Source organism: Puma concolor, chromosome A1 (genome assembly GCF_028749965.1).
Source record: "Puma concolor isolate L17-30 chromosome A1, mPumCon1.1.hap2, whole genome shotgun sequence".
Classification (NCBI taxonomy): domain Eukaryota; kingdom Metazoa; phylum Chordata; class Mammalia; order Carnivora; family Felidae; genus Puma; species Puma concolor.
The window spans coordinates 46,744,219-46,759,860 of NC_141667.1; the positions used below are offsets into that span (position 1 = coordinate 46,744,219).

The window sequence follows — 15,642 nt, forward strand, 5'->3', positions numbered from 1 at the left end:
CCACGATTTTGATCTGGGTTTTTCCAACCTGAGGAATAGTCCCACCTTTAAAATTCAGACTACATCTAAAAATACAAAAGATGTCTATCTCTCTCAAATGAGGACATCAATAGCAACTACTTATAAAACATCTCTCTTTCAAACAGAAATTTAGATTAAAAACAAGTACAAAGGAGAGGGTCCTCATTCGGGGTAGGACAGACAAGACTTGTTCCCTGACTGTAGGACTAGAAAATCCTCATTTGTGCATCAACACTGACTTCAGACTCCTGTGAATGCCAGCCATATGATTACAGTTTCAGACTTCAGAAGCCCGTCAATCTAGGTTATCTCTGCCTTAAAAAAAAAAAACCAAAAACTATCAACAGCAAGTAAGGTAAATATAACTTATCGTTAACACATCTGCAAGGTATTATATAAAGAAAAAACAAGAATTGGTTGGTAGATGTTTCATTTCTTTTGGACCAAATTAATGAAGTCTCTTTTAATCCTAGACTTTAAAGATCCCAATACTAGGAAAAGAAGCACTTTACCCCAGTAATAACTACACATCGGTGTTCAGTGAATTGGGAAGGAGGGAGCATAGCACATATAAAGACACAGCAGTGAACCTTAGACACAAAAAAACTTAAAAGAAATAGCACCAAGAGACTATGTATCATCACAGAATAATGAAGCACACACCATCCAATAATCATCCCCATAATCCAATAGGTTCCAAAGTATCCCCCGAATTTACCTTTTCACCTGCCAATGAATTTTTATGCTCTTATTTTTCTGTCTGTACTCAATCAATGAACTTTCATTCTTTCTCATTATATTTCAGGTGAAAGGCAATTGTTACTCAGAATTAATTGGTCCTTTCATCACTGTTTCACCGATGGTCCCCTAAATCCATTAAAAAACATTTGGGTGGGTGGGGGAAGCTGATGAAAGGGAAAAGTAAGAAAAAAGAGGCAAATAGTCAAATCTGCCTTTTGGAAGGTCTAATCTAAAACTGGTCAAAATCAGGATATGCACATAAAAAGAGTCACTGCTCTGTCCCCTGTATCTATATCCTTCTTCTTGAAAGAAAATCCTTAGCTAGGTTTCTAGACTGGGAAGTAAAAACTGTAAACTGCCATTGTACAAGAGTACGGATGGGTGGTTGGCAGTGTGGCCATTTCCTAAACCTCACTCAAGGAATACCCTACTCAGAGGATCCAGGTTCAGACACAGCAACTGGGCTTGAGGCAACAAACCAGGACTGGGAACACCAGCTTTATTAGCCGCAGGCAACTGTTTTTTGTTTTGTTTTTCTGAAATTTCAGCATTACATTTGGGAAGGGTGAAATTTATCTAAAAAAGGAATGTTCAAAAACTTTTCTGATCATATTAGAACAGAATGTAAGCACAGTAAAATCTTAGTGCTGTTGGTGTAACTTTTTAGCTCAAGTCTATTTCCTCCTCACTTACAACCTGCCCCCTACCCCCAAATATGGCGATTATATAGAAACAGTGTTGAGATCAGTCAACTCTAATTAGATCAAGCACTAATAAGAGCTTTGCTTTGCTATTTCTTTGGTTTGAAAAAGATACTGGGGCTCATGTATGGAAAAGTGAAATGACTGACCAATACAATTATTTTATTTAAAGGTTTTAGAAGATGAGCAGTAACACTCAGAAAAGTTACCTCCAACCACAAAGCTGGAGACTTCTTTTTTAAAAAGAGTGGACACCAAATAACTTTTAGGAAGATAACACCGTATTAGCCTCTTACATTGTTGAAGAGAGCAAAAGAAGGCTTAAGATCTGAAGGATAAAAGCTATATTTATAAACATGCTAAGGAATACATTAAAACAAAACAAAAAAGATTAAAGAAAACCAAATTGTGTCATACAGGTTAAATCCTGTTATAAATGAACATCATCTCTATGGGACTGTATAGTCCCCTTCAGCAATGTTCAAATAATGAAAACCCCATTACTGAAAGAACTTCCATACTCCTTTGGAGCTGGCATTACAGAATTTCTCCTGCACATAACGTGTGCGTGAGAAACATCCTGGAGGGACTCGGAATACCGATCCCTGCAAACACGAAACTGTTTCTCTAAGGTGCACTTATTGGTCTGGAACCCAGGCGAGTGGGGCTCAATTATAACTGAAGCCTGTCACCTCAGGGTAGGAGAACAATTTGAAGCCAAAGGGCACTTTGCTGTAGTTAATTCATGTGGCTTCGAGTACATTTCCTCAGTACCAAATACCTACTGAGAATTCAAGAGCACGTGAAACTTCCTAACGAATTCCAACAATTTAGGCAATTAAAGGTGATCATTACAGTTTCTATATACCGTTTTCTCAAAGCCACAGATTTTATTATAGAAAGGAGAAAGGACATGGCATTAATAGATCGAGCACATGAATTCTAGAATACTAAATTGTTCTTTCTCTTGCTTCAAACCAATTATATCCGTGGGCTGCAAAACCATATATAACCATGACAAAACTATTAGTGTTTCGCATCATGTCCAAGAAAGACCAATATTTTTGCCTGAATATTCCATTAACCTTTATCTAGAGCTATCATTCTTGAACTTTCTATAAAAATTTCTTTTCAAATAATTTAATAATTGTAACAGCTCGGAAGAGCAGTGTGAAGACCTGAATACTTCAGCGAATCAGGGAAGGCAGCAAACCTTTGAATACCTGCTCTCCTGCCTAAATCCTATACACTAAAAATAATCCTTTCTCCTTCGCTTTTTCAGGGGTACCCAAGAGAGAGTGGCATTCTTGGCCATTACAAGTTTTGGGTTGAGTCTTCTCTGTTCTTCAACGTTCTGACGAAGGTCCTGAGCCTGCAGCTCATGCCTCTGGTAATTCGGTCTTGTTCTCAATGAGAGAGATCTCCAGCACAGGTAAGAGCAGCTGAAAGGCGTCCTGAATATAGGAAGCACTGTTTGATGCCTGTCAAGATTGAAAAATAAATAAATAAATAAATAGCACGGTCGCTTAAAAGGGAAAATATACCAAAAGACAACAAGAAAACAGATTCACTTTTACAATTTAAGTGAATGTCTAGCCTGGCAAATAAAAGCACAACCTACCACGCTAATAAAAGCCACAGAAGAAAGAACGATCTAGGTCTTAGGATATGACAGTACCAAAAAACAATGTTAGCATTTCTGTCCAACTTGTCCATCAGAAATGGTAGCTGTTTTTTGACATCCTGCTCAATTCGGCAATTGAAGCTTATTTATTCCTTTACTAAATGGGCAGATTCTGTCACAGCATTTTAGTCAATCCCTCAGTGGATTTTACAAGGCTTTGAATATTACACCAATCAGATTTCCAGTCCATTATGACAGCTCTTCTTTCGTGGACTCAGCACAATTAATGAATACAAGATAGGTACTACAAATAGGAACAAAATGTTCCTATTTGTTCAGTTTGAAACTGCTTTTAAAGATGATACAGTGTAGATATATTTCCGTCTGGTACAAGAGACATATTTATGAGAAGCATTACAGAATCACCATGCTCAGAGTTTGCCAGACTTCATTTGTATCTGACAAGTTCTGATCTTCCAGAATAATAGAGGCTTCATCACATTAAGATAAAGACGCATAATTTCAAGGACAAGAGTGTTTCAAATGTGTAAACAAGAACAATCAAGTCCAAATAGCAATAAGGAACACCCATCAAATGAGTTTACCTTTTTTGGATTTATCAATAGCATGTACTCCTATTTAAACTTTAATGTGACATTTGCTGCCAAATTTTCCAACCAAAATAGACCTCAGAGATCATCTAGTTAAATCTCTTACAATGCACATAAAGATAAGGAAGACTGTCAAGAAGGTAAATGCCTGGTCCAAGGTCATACAGCAAATCAGGAAAGATCCTGGACCGGACTCCTGGTTTGCAAACTTCTCACCTATACCACTCTCCCATCTACTAAATCACAAACTTTAAAAAAAAAACAACTAAGTGAGCAGAATAATTACTCTGATATTCAAGAAAAACTGCGCAGTTAAGGAATTAAAAAGCATTTCCTGAGTAATAATTTTAAAAGAATTTAAAACTAAAGAAGTAACAGTCTAGTAGTTAAAAATTATTTTCAATACATGATTAAAACCTAACCAATTATCTCCCCCAACTTACATAAATACATTTTAAACAGATCATCAAATGTCTAAATTGTTGGCACCATTTACAAAATAGAGTTTTTAACACATGAAATACAGAAAGTGTCACACAAGCAGGCAATAATCGATCATGTGATCTTCTGACAAACCCCTTCCCAGGGGACTTAAACCACCGACCTCCTTAAATCGAATAGACTGATGAGGATTATGTGAACACAGGTACCTCTGACAAAACAAGGCAAATTTCTTGGCAAGGAAACGACACAACAAAATGGTTTTTTTGTAACAAATCTCCCCTGTATAAATGTTAGTCCTTTGAGAAGCAGTGTTTGCCTGTTTGTAATTTTCAGCCCTTCAAGTTTACCCCACTGGTCCAGAGAAGGTGTTTTGTTACTAAGGATTGTCCATCAACTGCCAATGGATAAACTAAATAATGACAGGCTACTGCTTCCTTGAACTTTACACAGCAGCTTCATCTTTGTGCTTTGTAAATAATGAACAGGGATAGGTATTTGGTCCTATCTGTATCAACACCATTTTGGTCATATCTGTATCAACATGGCTAAACTACCAATCTGGTGAAAAAAACAAAAATGCCAAAAAATAAAGACTTAAGAAGAGTGGATTAATAATACATAATGCGCTAAAAGTTAGAGACTTAGACATAATTACTACTAACCTCTAGAAATACAGCAGTGATTAGGGGATTAAGGATGTCTGCCTTTTCTTGGACCTAGAATAAAGGATACAGTATTAAGTGAGCACAGCAAATTAAAAGATATATATATATACAGTAGGCAGACTGTGATCCCACTTTGAAAATTACACACACACATATACATACACACCCATAAGTATAGAAAATGTCTGGACTGAGAAAGAGCAAAATATCATCTCTAAAAGTGCTTTAAATTTCCTTCTTTAGGGACACCTGGGTGGCTTGGTTAAGTGTCCAAATTCGACTAAGGTCACGATCTCACAGTCTGTGGGTTCAAACCCCACATGGTGCTCTGCAATGACAGCTCAGAGCCTGGAGCCTGCTTCAGATTGTGTGTCTCCCTCTCTCTGTGCCCTCCTGCACTCATGCACTGTCTCTCTTTCAAAAATAAGTAAGCATTTAAAAAAATTAAAGGAGCTCCTGGATGGCTCAGTCAGTTAAGTATCCGACTTCAGCTCATGTCATGATCTCTTACGGTTCATGAATTCGAGCCCCACATCCGACTCTGGGCTGACAGCTCAGATCTGGAGCCCGCTTCGGATTCTGTGTCTCCCTCTCTCTCTGCCCCTCTCCCGGTCGTGCTCTGTCTCTTTCTCTCTCTCAAAAATAAATAAACATTTGGGGTGCCTGGGTGGCGCAGTCGGTTAAGCGTCCGACTTCAACCAGGTCACGATCTCACGGTCCGTGAGTTCGAGCCCCGCGTCGGGCTCTGGGCTGATGGCTCAGAGCCTGGAGCCTGTTTCCGATTCTGTGTCTCCCTCTCTCTCTGCCCCTCGCCCGTTCATGCTCTGTCTCTCTCTGTCCCAAAAGTAAATAAACGTTGAAAAAATAAATAAATAAATAAATAAATAAATAAACATTAGAAAAAAAATTTTTTTTAATTTCCTTTATATCTTCCCGTGCCATCCACTTTGTAGTTTTTTATTGACTTTAAAAAGTATCTTCATTTTGGAAGAAAGGGTAGAAATGATGAAACATGTGACCAGAAATCTTTAGAACAAATTTAAAACAAAATATGCAGATATGCATATGTAACATGCGCTCAAAATACTCAATGGTTTTTAAGATGGGCGTCTGTAAAACATGGAAATAACTAATGCAAATTTAATATTCGCATGTGCTAGCACCTTATATTTGACTTGCTGGGTTAAAGTATCTTTATGAAACACATGGAAAGATTTGGCCAGCTCCCACGATTAACTTCAAGAATCCCAGAAGCTCTATTAAAGACAATATTAAGGGGAAAAGAGATAATCCCAGGATTATCCCTTACAGGAATAATCTAAACTCATAAACTAAGAAAAATTAATTTGGGCCATGCTCTTAACTAAAATAAGTTTAAGGGCCCAGAAATTGCTGCCACATTGACCCTTAAATACTTACTACTAAGGGATTTTTTTAAATTGAGGTATAAGTGGCATACAATACCATATGAGTTTCAGGTGTACAAGATGATTTGATATCTACATATATTACAAAACGATCACCACAATAAGCCTAATTAGCATTTGTCACCATACAGTTACAAAAATTTTTTGTGAAGACAAGTTTTAAGATCTATTCTCTTAGCAACTTTCAAATATGCAATACAAAATTATTAACCAGTCACTATGCTGTACATTACATCCCCATGACTTATTTGTAACTGGAAATTTATACCTTTAAATCCCCTACACCCATTTCAGCCATCCTCAACTCCCCCACCTCTGGCAACCACCAACCTGTTCTCTGTATCTGTGAACTTGGTTTTACTACAAAGTGATTTTTATCTGCTCATTTAAAATGCCCTTGATTCTATCCTAATTCATGATTACTGATTTCTGAATCATGTTCCATAGTTTACACACCTTAAGTACAGGTGTGTACTTTACAATTCCTCTAAGAAAGAAAAAAAAAAAAGAACTTTAGCTGTTTTATTTATTTTTTTTTCAACGTTTATTTATTTTTGGGACAGAGAGAGACAGAGCATGAACGGGGGAGGGGCAGAGAGAGAGGGAGACACAGAATCGGAAACAGGCTCCAGGCTCTGAGCTATCAGCCCAGAGCCTGACGCGGGGCTCGAACTCACGGACCGCGAGATCGTGACCCGGCTGAAGTCGGACGCTTAACCGACTGCGCCACCCAGGCGCCCCAGAACTTTAGCTGTTTTAATTACAACTCTGCTCCTGGCTGGCAACTGCAGAATATGAGGACTACCATAGTCTAAGTAAGGCGCTGCTCCTTAAAACCAGTAGTCACTGTGCAGTTTTTATTTTATCAAGGTCTAAATTTCCAGCACAGGTCTCAGAGGGCAGCATAAAATATACTGCAGACTCCATAAAAAGAACACAAAAATAAGGTGTAAAAATCAGACATAGACAAGCTGATCCTAAAATTCACAGAAGAAATGCATAGGGTTCCAAAAAGACAAAAGATCTGGAAAAAGAAGAACCACATTGGAAGATTTACACTTCTTGATTTCAAAACTTACTACAAAGCTATAGTAATCCAGACAATATGCCAATGGCGTAAGGATACACGCAAATAAAATCAATAATAGAAATGAGAGTCCAGAAATAAACCCGTATATCAATGGCTAATTGATTTTGGACAAAAGGGCAAAGACAATTCAATGAGGAAAAACTTTTCAACAAATGATGCTGGGCAAACTGGATATGCACATGCAAAAGAATAAAGTTGTACCCCTACCTCATACCCTACATAAAAAATCAACTCAAAATGTATCATAGACTTAAGGGTAAGAGCTACAACAAAACTCTTAGAAGAAAATGTAGGAGTAAATCATGATCTTGGGTTAGGCAATAATTCACTAGAGACAATACCAAAAGTACAAGTCATAAAAGAGGACAATGACAAGTCAATATTAAAAAATTTTGTGCAGAGACACTATCAAGATTAAGTGAAAAAACAACCTATGGACTGGGAGAAAATACATGCATATCAGGTATCTGATAATGAAATTGTACCCAGAATATATAAAGCATTCCTACAACTCAATAATAAATGGTAAATAGTAAAAAGGCAAATAATAAATAAATGACAAAAAGATAACTAATAATGAAATAAAGAACCCAATTTAAAAGGAGGCAAAACTAGAAAAGCTATTTCTCTAAAGAGGACATACAAATGGCCAACAGTAAGTAAAAAGATGTTCAACATCATTAGCCATCAGGAAAATGCAAATAAAAGCCATAACGAGATACCACTTCATACCTACTACTAGGATGGCTAATTAAAAAAAAACAAAAACATGGGGCGCCTGGGTGGCGCAGTCGGTTAAGCGTCCGACTTCAGCCAGGTCACAATCTCGCGGTCCGTGAGTTCGAGCCCCGCGTCGGGCTCTGGGCTGATGGCTCAGAGCCTGGAGCCTGTTTCCGATTCTGTGTCTCCCTCTCTCTCTGCCCCTCCCCCGTTCATGCTCTGTCTCTCTCTGTCCCAAAAATAAATAAATGTTGAAAAAAAAAAATTTTTTAAAAAATTAAAAAAAAAAAAAAAAAAACCCAGACAATAGCAAGTGCTGATGAGGATTTAGGAAACTGGAACTTTCATACATCGCCGGCAAGAATGTTACATGGTATAGTCACTTTGTGAAACAGTTTGGCAGTTCTTCCAAGGCCCACGTCACCTACATGATCCACCAATTCCACTCCTACTATGAAAACACACATGTCTGTTTGTGGCAACATTATTCATTATAGTTGAAAACTAGACACAGTCCAAATGTCTAAGAATTGATAAACAGAAAAATAAAATGTGGTACAGATCCCTAAAATACATTATTTGGTAATAAAAATAAGTACTGATACATACTACAATGTGAATGAACCTCAAAAACATTATGCTAACTGAAAGACAACAGACACAAAATATCACCTATTGTACATCCCATTTAGATTAAATGTCCAGAATAGGCAAATCTACAGACAGAAAATAGGTGAGTGTTGCTCAGGGCTAGGAGAGTGTGGAGGGAAAGGGAATCGGCATGACTGCACTGGCGGGAGGTTTTCTGGGGGATGATGAAAATGGTCTAAAATTAGATATGGTTATGGTTGGACAACTCTGTGAATATACTAAAAAACCACTGGATGGTATACTTGAAATGGGAAAATGTTATGGTATGAAATCACCTCAGTGAAACTCTCTACAAAACACCCCACAGAACAGACATCAGCGCAAGAACAGGCATGAATTCTTACCCCGGCAGTTGTTAGGCAGGTGGTGAACTCTTTAGACAGAGAAGACAACTCCTTACACAGTACAACTGTCATCCTAGGAAAGAAGTGAGGCAAGTCAGGAGGGCTCCTCTTTTTGTTTTTCTTTCTCTCTTTTTTAAAGATAAGCTATATTTAACAACTGTTGGAAGAAAACAAATCACTCTTGGTAGTAAATGTGAAAGGAGAAAGCTTTTTTTTTTAAGGGAGTAAATATGTCTTCATCAACTACCTAATGCATCTGCAGACCCATTTGAGCAGACATTCATGTTACAGGAAGAGGAGGTTCAGTCCCTGGAAAAACATTTTACTGCAAAATCCTCTAGAAAGTACTAGACTTCCAAGTTAAAGGAAATAACTAAAATACATTTTCAGGAGATAAGACAGTACTTAAAAATCCTACATTCCATTTACAAACGTAGGTAAAGTAAGGATGTATTCATACATTCAACAGATATTTACTGGAAGTCTTCTAGGTACCAGGTACTATTCTAAGCACTGGGGATATATCAGTACACAAGCAAAAGCCCAGTTTCCATGGATTCTAACTCACTTGATAATTAACAGGGAAACTATATATATGTGTATGCTTATACACATACACACACACACCCCTCCTGTACAGGTACATATATATGCGTATGTATACGTATAAACACAGATGTATAAATGGAAAGTGGAAAGAGCCACTTTTCCAAAGAACAGGCTACTTTGGGGTTGAGTCCCTCATCCTAAGGATGGTGAAGACAAAACCAGCCCCCTCTGTGGGATGTTGTGGAGGGGTGGTGAAGTTGCAGGTAAAGAGGAGGTCTGGAAAACATCAAGGGCCCCTCCCAACCCTAACACATTAGACACTCCCACACAATTTTTCCCAATTACATTCTCATTAATTAGATTTATTTAGAAAGCAGAAAGCAGTAGGTCTTTTCTTTTGTCCCTTATGACTATCTAATTTATAATATTTTTGAAATTTTATTCAAAATCAGCAAGACAGAGGGAAAGGGGGGTTTGGGGGACTTAGCCTGAAGTGGGATTAAATCCCAGTCTGCACAACCTGGGCAGATTATCACATTTCTCTTGAGTCTGTGTTTCCTCATTTTTTTAAAGCTGGACTAATCATTTACCTTTAGAGTTGTAAAAATTAGAAGTGATACATGTAAGTCCCTTAGCATGGTACCTGGCACAAAATTAGCACTCATTAACAAATATCACCATTATTAAGAACTAAGGTTCCTAGAACTACTCTCTATTTTTACTTATGTAAAATTCTACTTTTATTAAAACCAATAACCTGAGAACTAGTTTTCAGATTACCAATTAATAAAAAAGAATTAATAAAACAACCAGGCGGTTAATAAAAAAAATTTATAATGTAGACTTACAGCTCCATGAAAAGAAACAACACTTCTGACTACTTAATAACTAAAACCCAAAATGAACAAACCTCTAACATGTGAATGGTACAATGTGAATAGCATCTTCTTGAGAGGAAAGTTTCTTAAAACTCTGAGGCTGAGAGTAAAAAGAGGCTGAGAAAACTCTTGAAGCAATGTGCATCATTTGCAGGGATACTTTTTACACTTACTGGGAAAGGGCTCTGCTCCTTTCTAAGGCTGTCACTTCCTGCTTCTGGCCATGCAGAACCAGAGCCGCTGTTTTGTGAAACAGTTCAATTGAGCAGGCAGTCAATTCTGCTAGGCTCCGGATAGCAAATGCATGGATATCCTGAAAAGAAAAGCAAAACAAAGCATTGTTATTATTGTTTTTATCCCAGAGGAAATGAAGAATTCCTTGTTTCTCGCATACTGGAGGATTCCAGATCGTGAAAGCAACAGAGACAATGGCTGCCCTTCAATACACCTCCTCTTCTACCACAGTAGTGATGTCATTTTCCAGCTGGGCTCATAACTGCAGAAACAGAAGCTCCCCTAAAGTCGGGTGTGTCCACGTAACTAAGTGTGAGCCAAAAGATTTAGATAAAAAGTGTCTTGTAGCAGTTTCTGGGAACTTTCTTCATGATACAACACACAAACACCCTTAGTCTCTTTTTCTTCACTCCTTTCACCCTACAGTCTGGAACAAGGTTGCTATAACCTTGGGTTACAAGGTTGACATTACAGACAGTGGTACAAAAAAACAGAAGGTGCCTACGCCCCTGATTGTAATACTCACATCTCAAAACCATTTCAAAAAAAAAAAAAAAAAGGCTTAGTTGCTTTAGTACCTCTATTGAATTTTTACTGATTTGCTCAGTTTTTTCTGTTTCCAACTGTTTTTCTCCTTCTTCCTTCTCTTCTAATGGCTTGGCCAGAGATGCACTCATCCATTCATAGGCATTATTTCTTGCCTAAATAAGAAGAAGATTACTGCCCATCAACAATTCAATTCAGCTCACCAAAAGGTTATCATACATATTGTGCACCTACCAGGAACACTTTACTGCAAAATCCTCTAGAAAGTACTAGACTTCCAAGTTAAAGGAAATAACTAAAATACATTTTCAGGAGATAAGACAGTACTTAAAAATCCTACATTCCATTTACAAACGTAGGTAAAGTAAGGATGTATTCATACATTCAACAGATATTTACTGGAAGTCTTCTAGGTACCAGGTACTATTCTAAGCACTGGGGATATATCAGTACACAAGCAATCAGTACACTTAGCATCATGTAAGTCAGTCTCACCCGAACATACACTTACCATACATCCATCTACTTACCTTACCACTTCTCTTTACAACACTTAACACTGCCATCCACTCACTCCCCTTCTTGAGCTTCTCTAACCCTTCTGCCTTTTTTAAAACTAAGGCATAACTTACATAAAGTGCACAAATCTTCAGAGCACAACTCAAAAAATGTTTACACATCTATATGCCTTTGTAACTGACCCAGATCAAGATACAGAACATTCCCATCAGTATAAAGGGTGCCCCCCTGCCCCTTCCTAGTCAATACTGCTCAAACCTGGGAACGCAAGCTGGTGCACCCACTCTGGAAAACAGTATGAAGGTTCCTCAAAAAACTAAAAATAGAACTACCCTACCACCCAGCAATTGCACTACTAGGCATTTATCCACGGGATACAGGTGTGCTGTTTTGAAGGGACACGTGCACCCCCATGTTTATAGCAGCACTATCAACAATAGCCCAAGTATGGAAAGAGCCCAAATGTCCATTGATGGATGAATGGATAAAGAAGATGTGGGATATATATGTACAATGGAGCATTACTCAGCAGTCAAAAAGAATGAAATCTTGCCATTTGCAACTACGTGGATGGAACTGGAGGGTATGATGCTACGTGAAATTAGTCAGAGAAAGACAAAAATCATATGACTTCACTCATATGAGGACTTTAAGAGACAAAACAGATGAACATAAGGGAAGTGAAACAAAAAGAATATAAAAACAGTGAGGGAGACAAAGCATAAGAGACTCATAAATATGGAGAACAAACAGAGGGTTGCTGGAGGGGTGGTGGGAGGGGGGATGGGCTAAATGGGTAAGGGGCACTAAGGAATCTACTCCTGAAATCATTGTGGCACTATATGCTAAGTAATCTGGAGGTAAATTTAAAAAATAAAATAAAAAAAAAAAATACTACTCAAACCAAGTCACCCTTCCCTTGCCCAAAGGTAACCCAGTCTTCTGTCTCACTGTCTCAATTAATTTTACCTGCCTTTAAAATGCACACAAATGAAACTTTAAGTCCATTCTAATTTGTGTCTGGCTTCTTATGCCCAATATAGTGTCTGTTAGGTTTATCCATGTTGTTGCAAATATCAGTAGCTCATTCTTATTTCTTGCTATGTAGTAACTCATTTTATACATATACCATAACTTACCATTCTCTGATGATGGGCCTTTGAGTTGTTTTTAGTTTTCTTTGACTTCCAAAATACTGCCTTCTTCCAGTTCTCCCCCCACCCTTATGGGCATTCCTCCTCAGGCTTCTGTATGTATTGATACTCCTTTTTCAGCCTTTTAAACACCAGCATTACCTGGGGTTCTAGCCTGGCTCTCTACTAGCCTCACCACACTCCCTCTTCCCTCAACGCATCCTGTCTGTGTAATTTTAAGTATTCCCTACCTGCTGCTGGCTCCTAAATCCTTATTTCCAGCACTCACCTCTCCTGAAAACAATGTATTCCAAATGCCTGCTGGACATACATATCAAGATATTTTGTAGGCTGATCATTCCTCTTCCCTTCAATGGCTCCCCTTCAACCAGATGACGGTCTTTTACATGACTGAAGAAGTACCCATGACCTAGTCCCTACCTACTTCTCCAGCCTCATCTCTTACCACTTTCCACTTTAAGATCTGATAATAATGGCCTATAAATGCCTGTTCTTCATTCATGCTATTCCCTTAGGCTACAATGCCCTTCCCCGCCCTTTTCTTTTTTCTAAATAAAGGCAGCTCTTAGTTTTCTTTCAATCATCCACCCAGACATTGTCTCTTCCAAGTAACTTTCAAAGACCTTCCAGGAGACAAGGCATGTAAACAACCCTTCCCTGTATGTCCATGGTCCCCTGAGCACCCTTTCAACTTAGTACTTACCAAAGACACTGAAATTAAATGTGTCTATCTCCTATACATGAACAACATTACCATAGGATAGCTACAGACTGTCTTGTTTGGATTTGCACACCCAGTGCCTGGCATGCTATGGAGGGCAGCTACTGTTTTTACCTAGCCAGCGTCCCTATCTCTTTTCTTTTGGTAGTGGGTTCTAGATTTTTCTTAGTTCATGTGGTTTGGGTAGGGTTGCTTCCATCCTCTGGCTCCAAGGGTTGGCAAACAATTCAGATTTAGTTACTAGAATGTTAATCCCCCTTCCATACAGGGATTACTTCATGATGTTTCAAAAAGTGACCCAACCCAGGTCAAGGGGCATCAGCATCAAGACATCTGATGAAACTACTAGGGAAGGGAGGCCCTCCTCCTGCTAGAGTTACTCAACTGGAAAAAAGTCACCCTGATGTTGCCAGTAGTCATCCTACCACCATGTGGAAAAGATTCTCTATGAATAAAGCTGTAACAGAAGAAAGCAGAGTCAAGAGATTGGTGTGGGGATTGGGTTGGGGGTAGTAGGTGGGGTTCCTGGATAGAGAGCCATGCCTGAAGCTCTTGATTTTCTAGTTCTTGAGCTAATGAGTGCCCCTTTGTTCTTAAGCCAGTCTGACTTGAGTTTCTGTCATTTGCCACTGAGACTGTCCCGACTTCTAAGAAAAGGTTTATTGTCATTAAATGAAGACATCCACTTGAGAAACTTTTTATAGACAGAATGTGTTCAGAGCTGTAACCAGGCAATACGAATTCAGAGAAGACTATGAGAGCCATTCCAGCTAAGAAGTGAGAATCACAGGTTTTATTACAAATATAGCACTGGGGTTGAGGGTTTAAGGATCAATAGATGGGGCTACACCCGAGGCTACAACGTGAATAAGCTACAGCAGAACCTATGTACCCAGACATTCATCTCAAGGTTCTTCCTCCTACCACAGGAACTCTCACAAAAACCCTCAGGAATAATTTGGCTCTGATCTTTAACTACATTAGCCTCTCAAATTAAATTAAAAAATAAAATAAAATAAAAAGAATTAACTATATAAAAGACTGGAAACAGAAAACTCAAAGTATGCGGAGAAAACTGTGAAGCAACTAGTAGGACCAGAGCAGAGGGTACATTTATTAATTAGTTCATTCATTACAAATATTTACTACACATTGTCCAGGTGCTGGAAGTACCTATATAAACCATGGCCCTGCTCTTCTTTAGTGCAGAAAGACAGTTAATAAGGAAACAAATAAGTGAAGAAAATAAAATGTGGAGACGGAGAGTGTGGACTGGATGAGCAGAAGGCAGACTTGGTTTGGGTGGTCAGGAGGGGTCTCTGAGGAGTGATATTTGAGTTGAAATCTAAAGTTTAAAAGGAGTCAGCCATGCAAATATTTAGACAAGAGTTGTAAGCAGAGGGAAATCAGGTGGGTGTACTCAAGGAACAGAATGAAGACCAATATGGGAGATGCATGGGAGAAGAGGCTGGAGTGGTGAGATTTTTATAGAAGAGAATAGTGAGAGATGAAGCTGGAAAGAATCCTAACAGTTGACTAACAGTCTACATAGTATGTGAAATTCTCTGCAAAGCCTTTGAAGAGAGAAAATGAGAGAAAAACCAGGGATTGGTTTATCTCAAATTAAAAAAAGAAAAATGGGGAGACATAAGGCCATGCAAAAGAAAACTGATACCATAAATGTAATATACTTGAAGGAGATATTTTAGTAGGCATAAAACATACTCAAAATGATCTTTCTTATAATAAATACACTAAGTGAAGTCATTATGAACTACTGTGCCAACTCAAGGTAATTTATCATACCTTTTGAAAATTGGGCAACACTACCCAGGCCTCACACCCAGAATTCAGTCTGGAACTTCCCATTGGTGAGACCTGGAGACTTAGGAATTAAAAGACACCTTTGAGGGGTGCCTGGTGGCTCAGTCAGTTAAGCATCCAACTTCAGCTCAGGTCATGATCTCACAGTTCATGGGTTCAAGCCCTGCATCAGGCTCTG

At 38.4% G+C, this 15,642-nt stretch overlaps 1 protein-coding gene across 2 annotated transcripts in view; it reads right to left on the reverse strand.

Annotated features, from left to right (window-relative positions):
- Nucleotides 1–1,604: 1,604 nt before the first annotated feature.
- Nucleotides 1,605–15,642, reverse strand: part of FAM114A2 (family with sequence similarity 114 member A2) — a 34,901-nt gene continuing 20,863 nt past the window's right edge. For both annotated transcript variants that reach the window (XM_025924560.2, XM_086699815.1), the window contains exons 10-14: nucleotides 11,279–11,401; nucleotides 10,640–10,779; nucleotides 9,040–9,112; nucleotides 4,805–4,858; nucleotides 1,605–2,944 (exon numbers count right to left, since the gene is read on the reverse strand). In XM_025924560.2, the coding sequence (XP_025780345.1) occupies nucleotides 2,843–2,944; nucleotides 4,805–4,858; nucleotides 9,040–9,112; nucleotides 10,640–10,779; nucleotides 11,279–11,401 (492 nt within the window). In that variant the 3' untranslated portion in view covers nucleotides 1,605–2,842. The remainder of the gene's footprint in view (nucleotides 2,945–4,804; nucleotides 4,859–9,039; nucleotides 9,113–10,639; nucleotides 10,780–11,278; nucleotides 11,402–15,642) is intronic.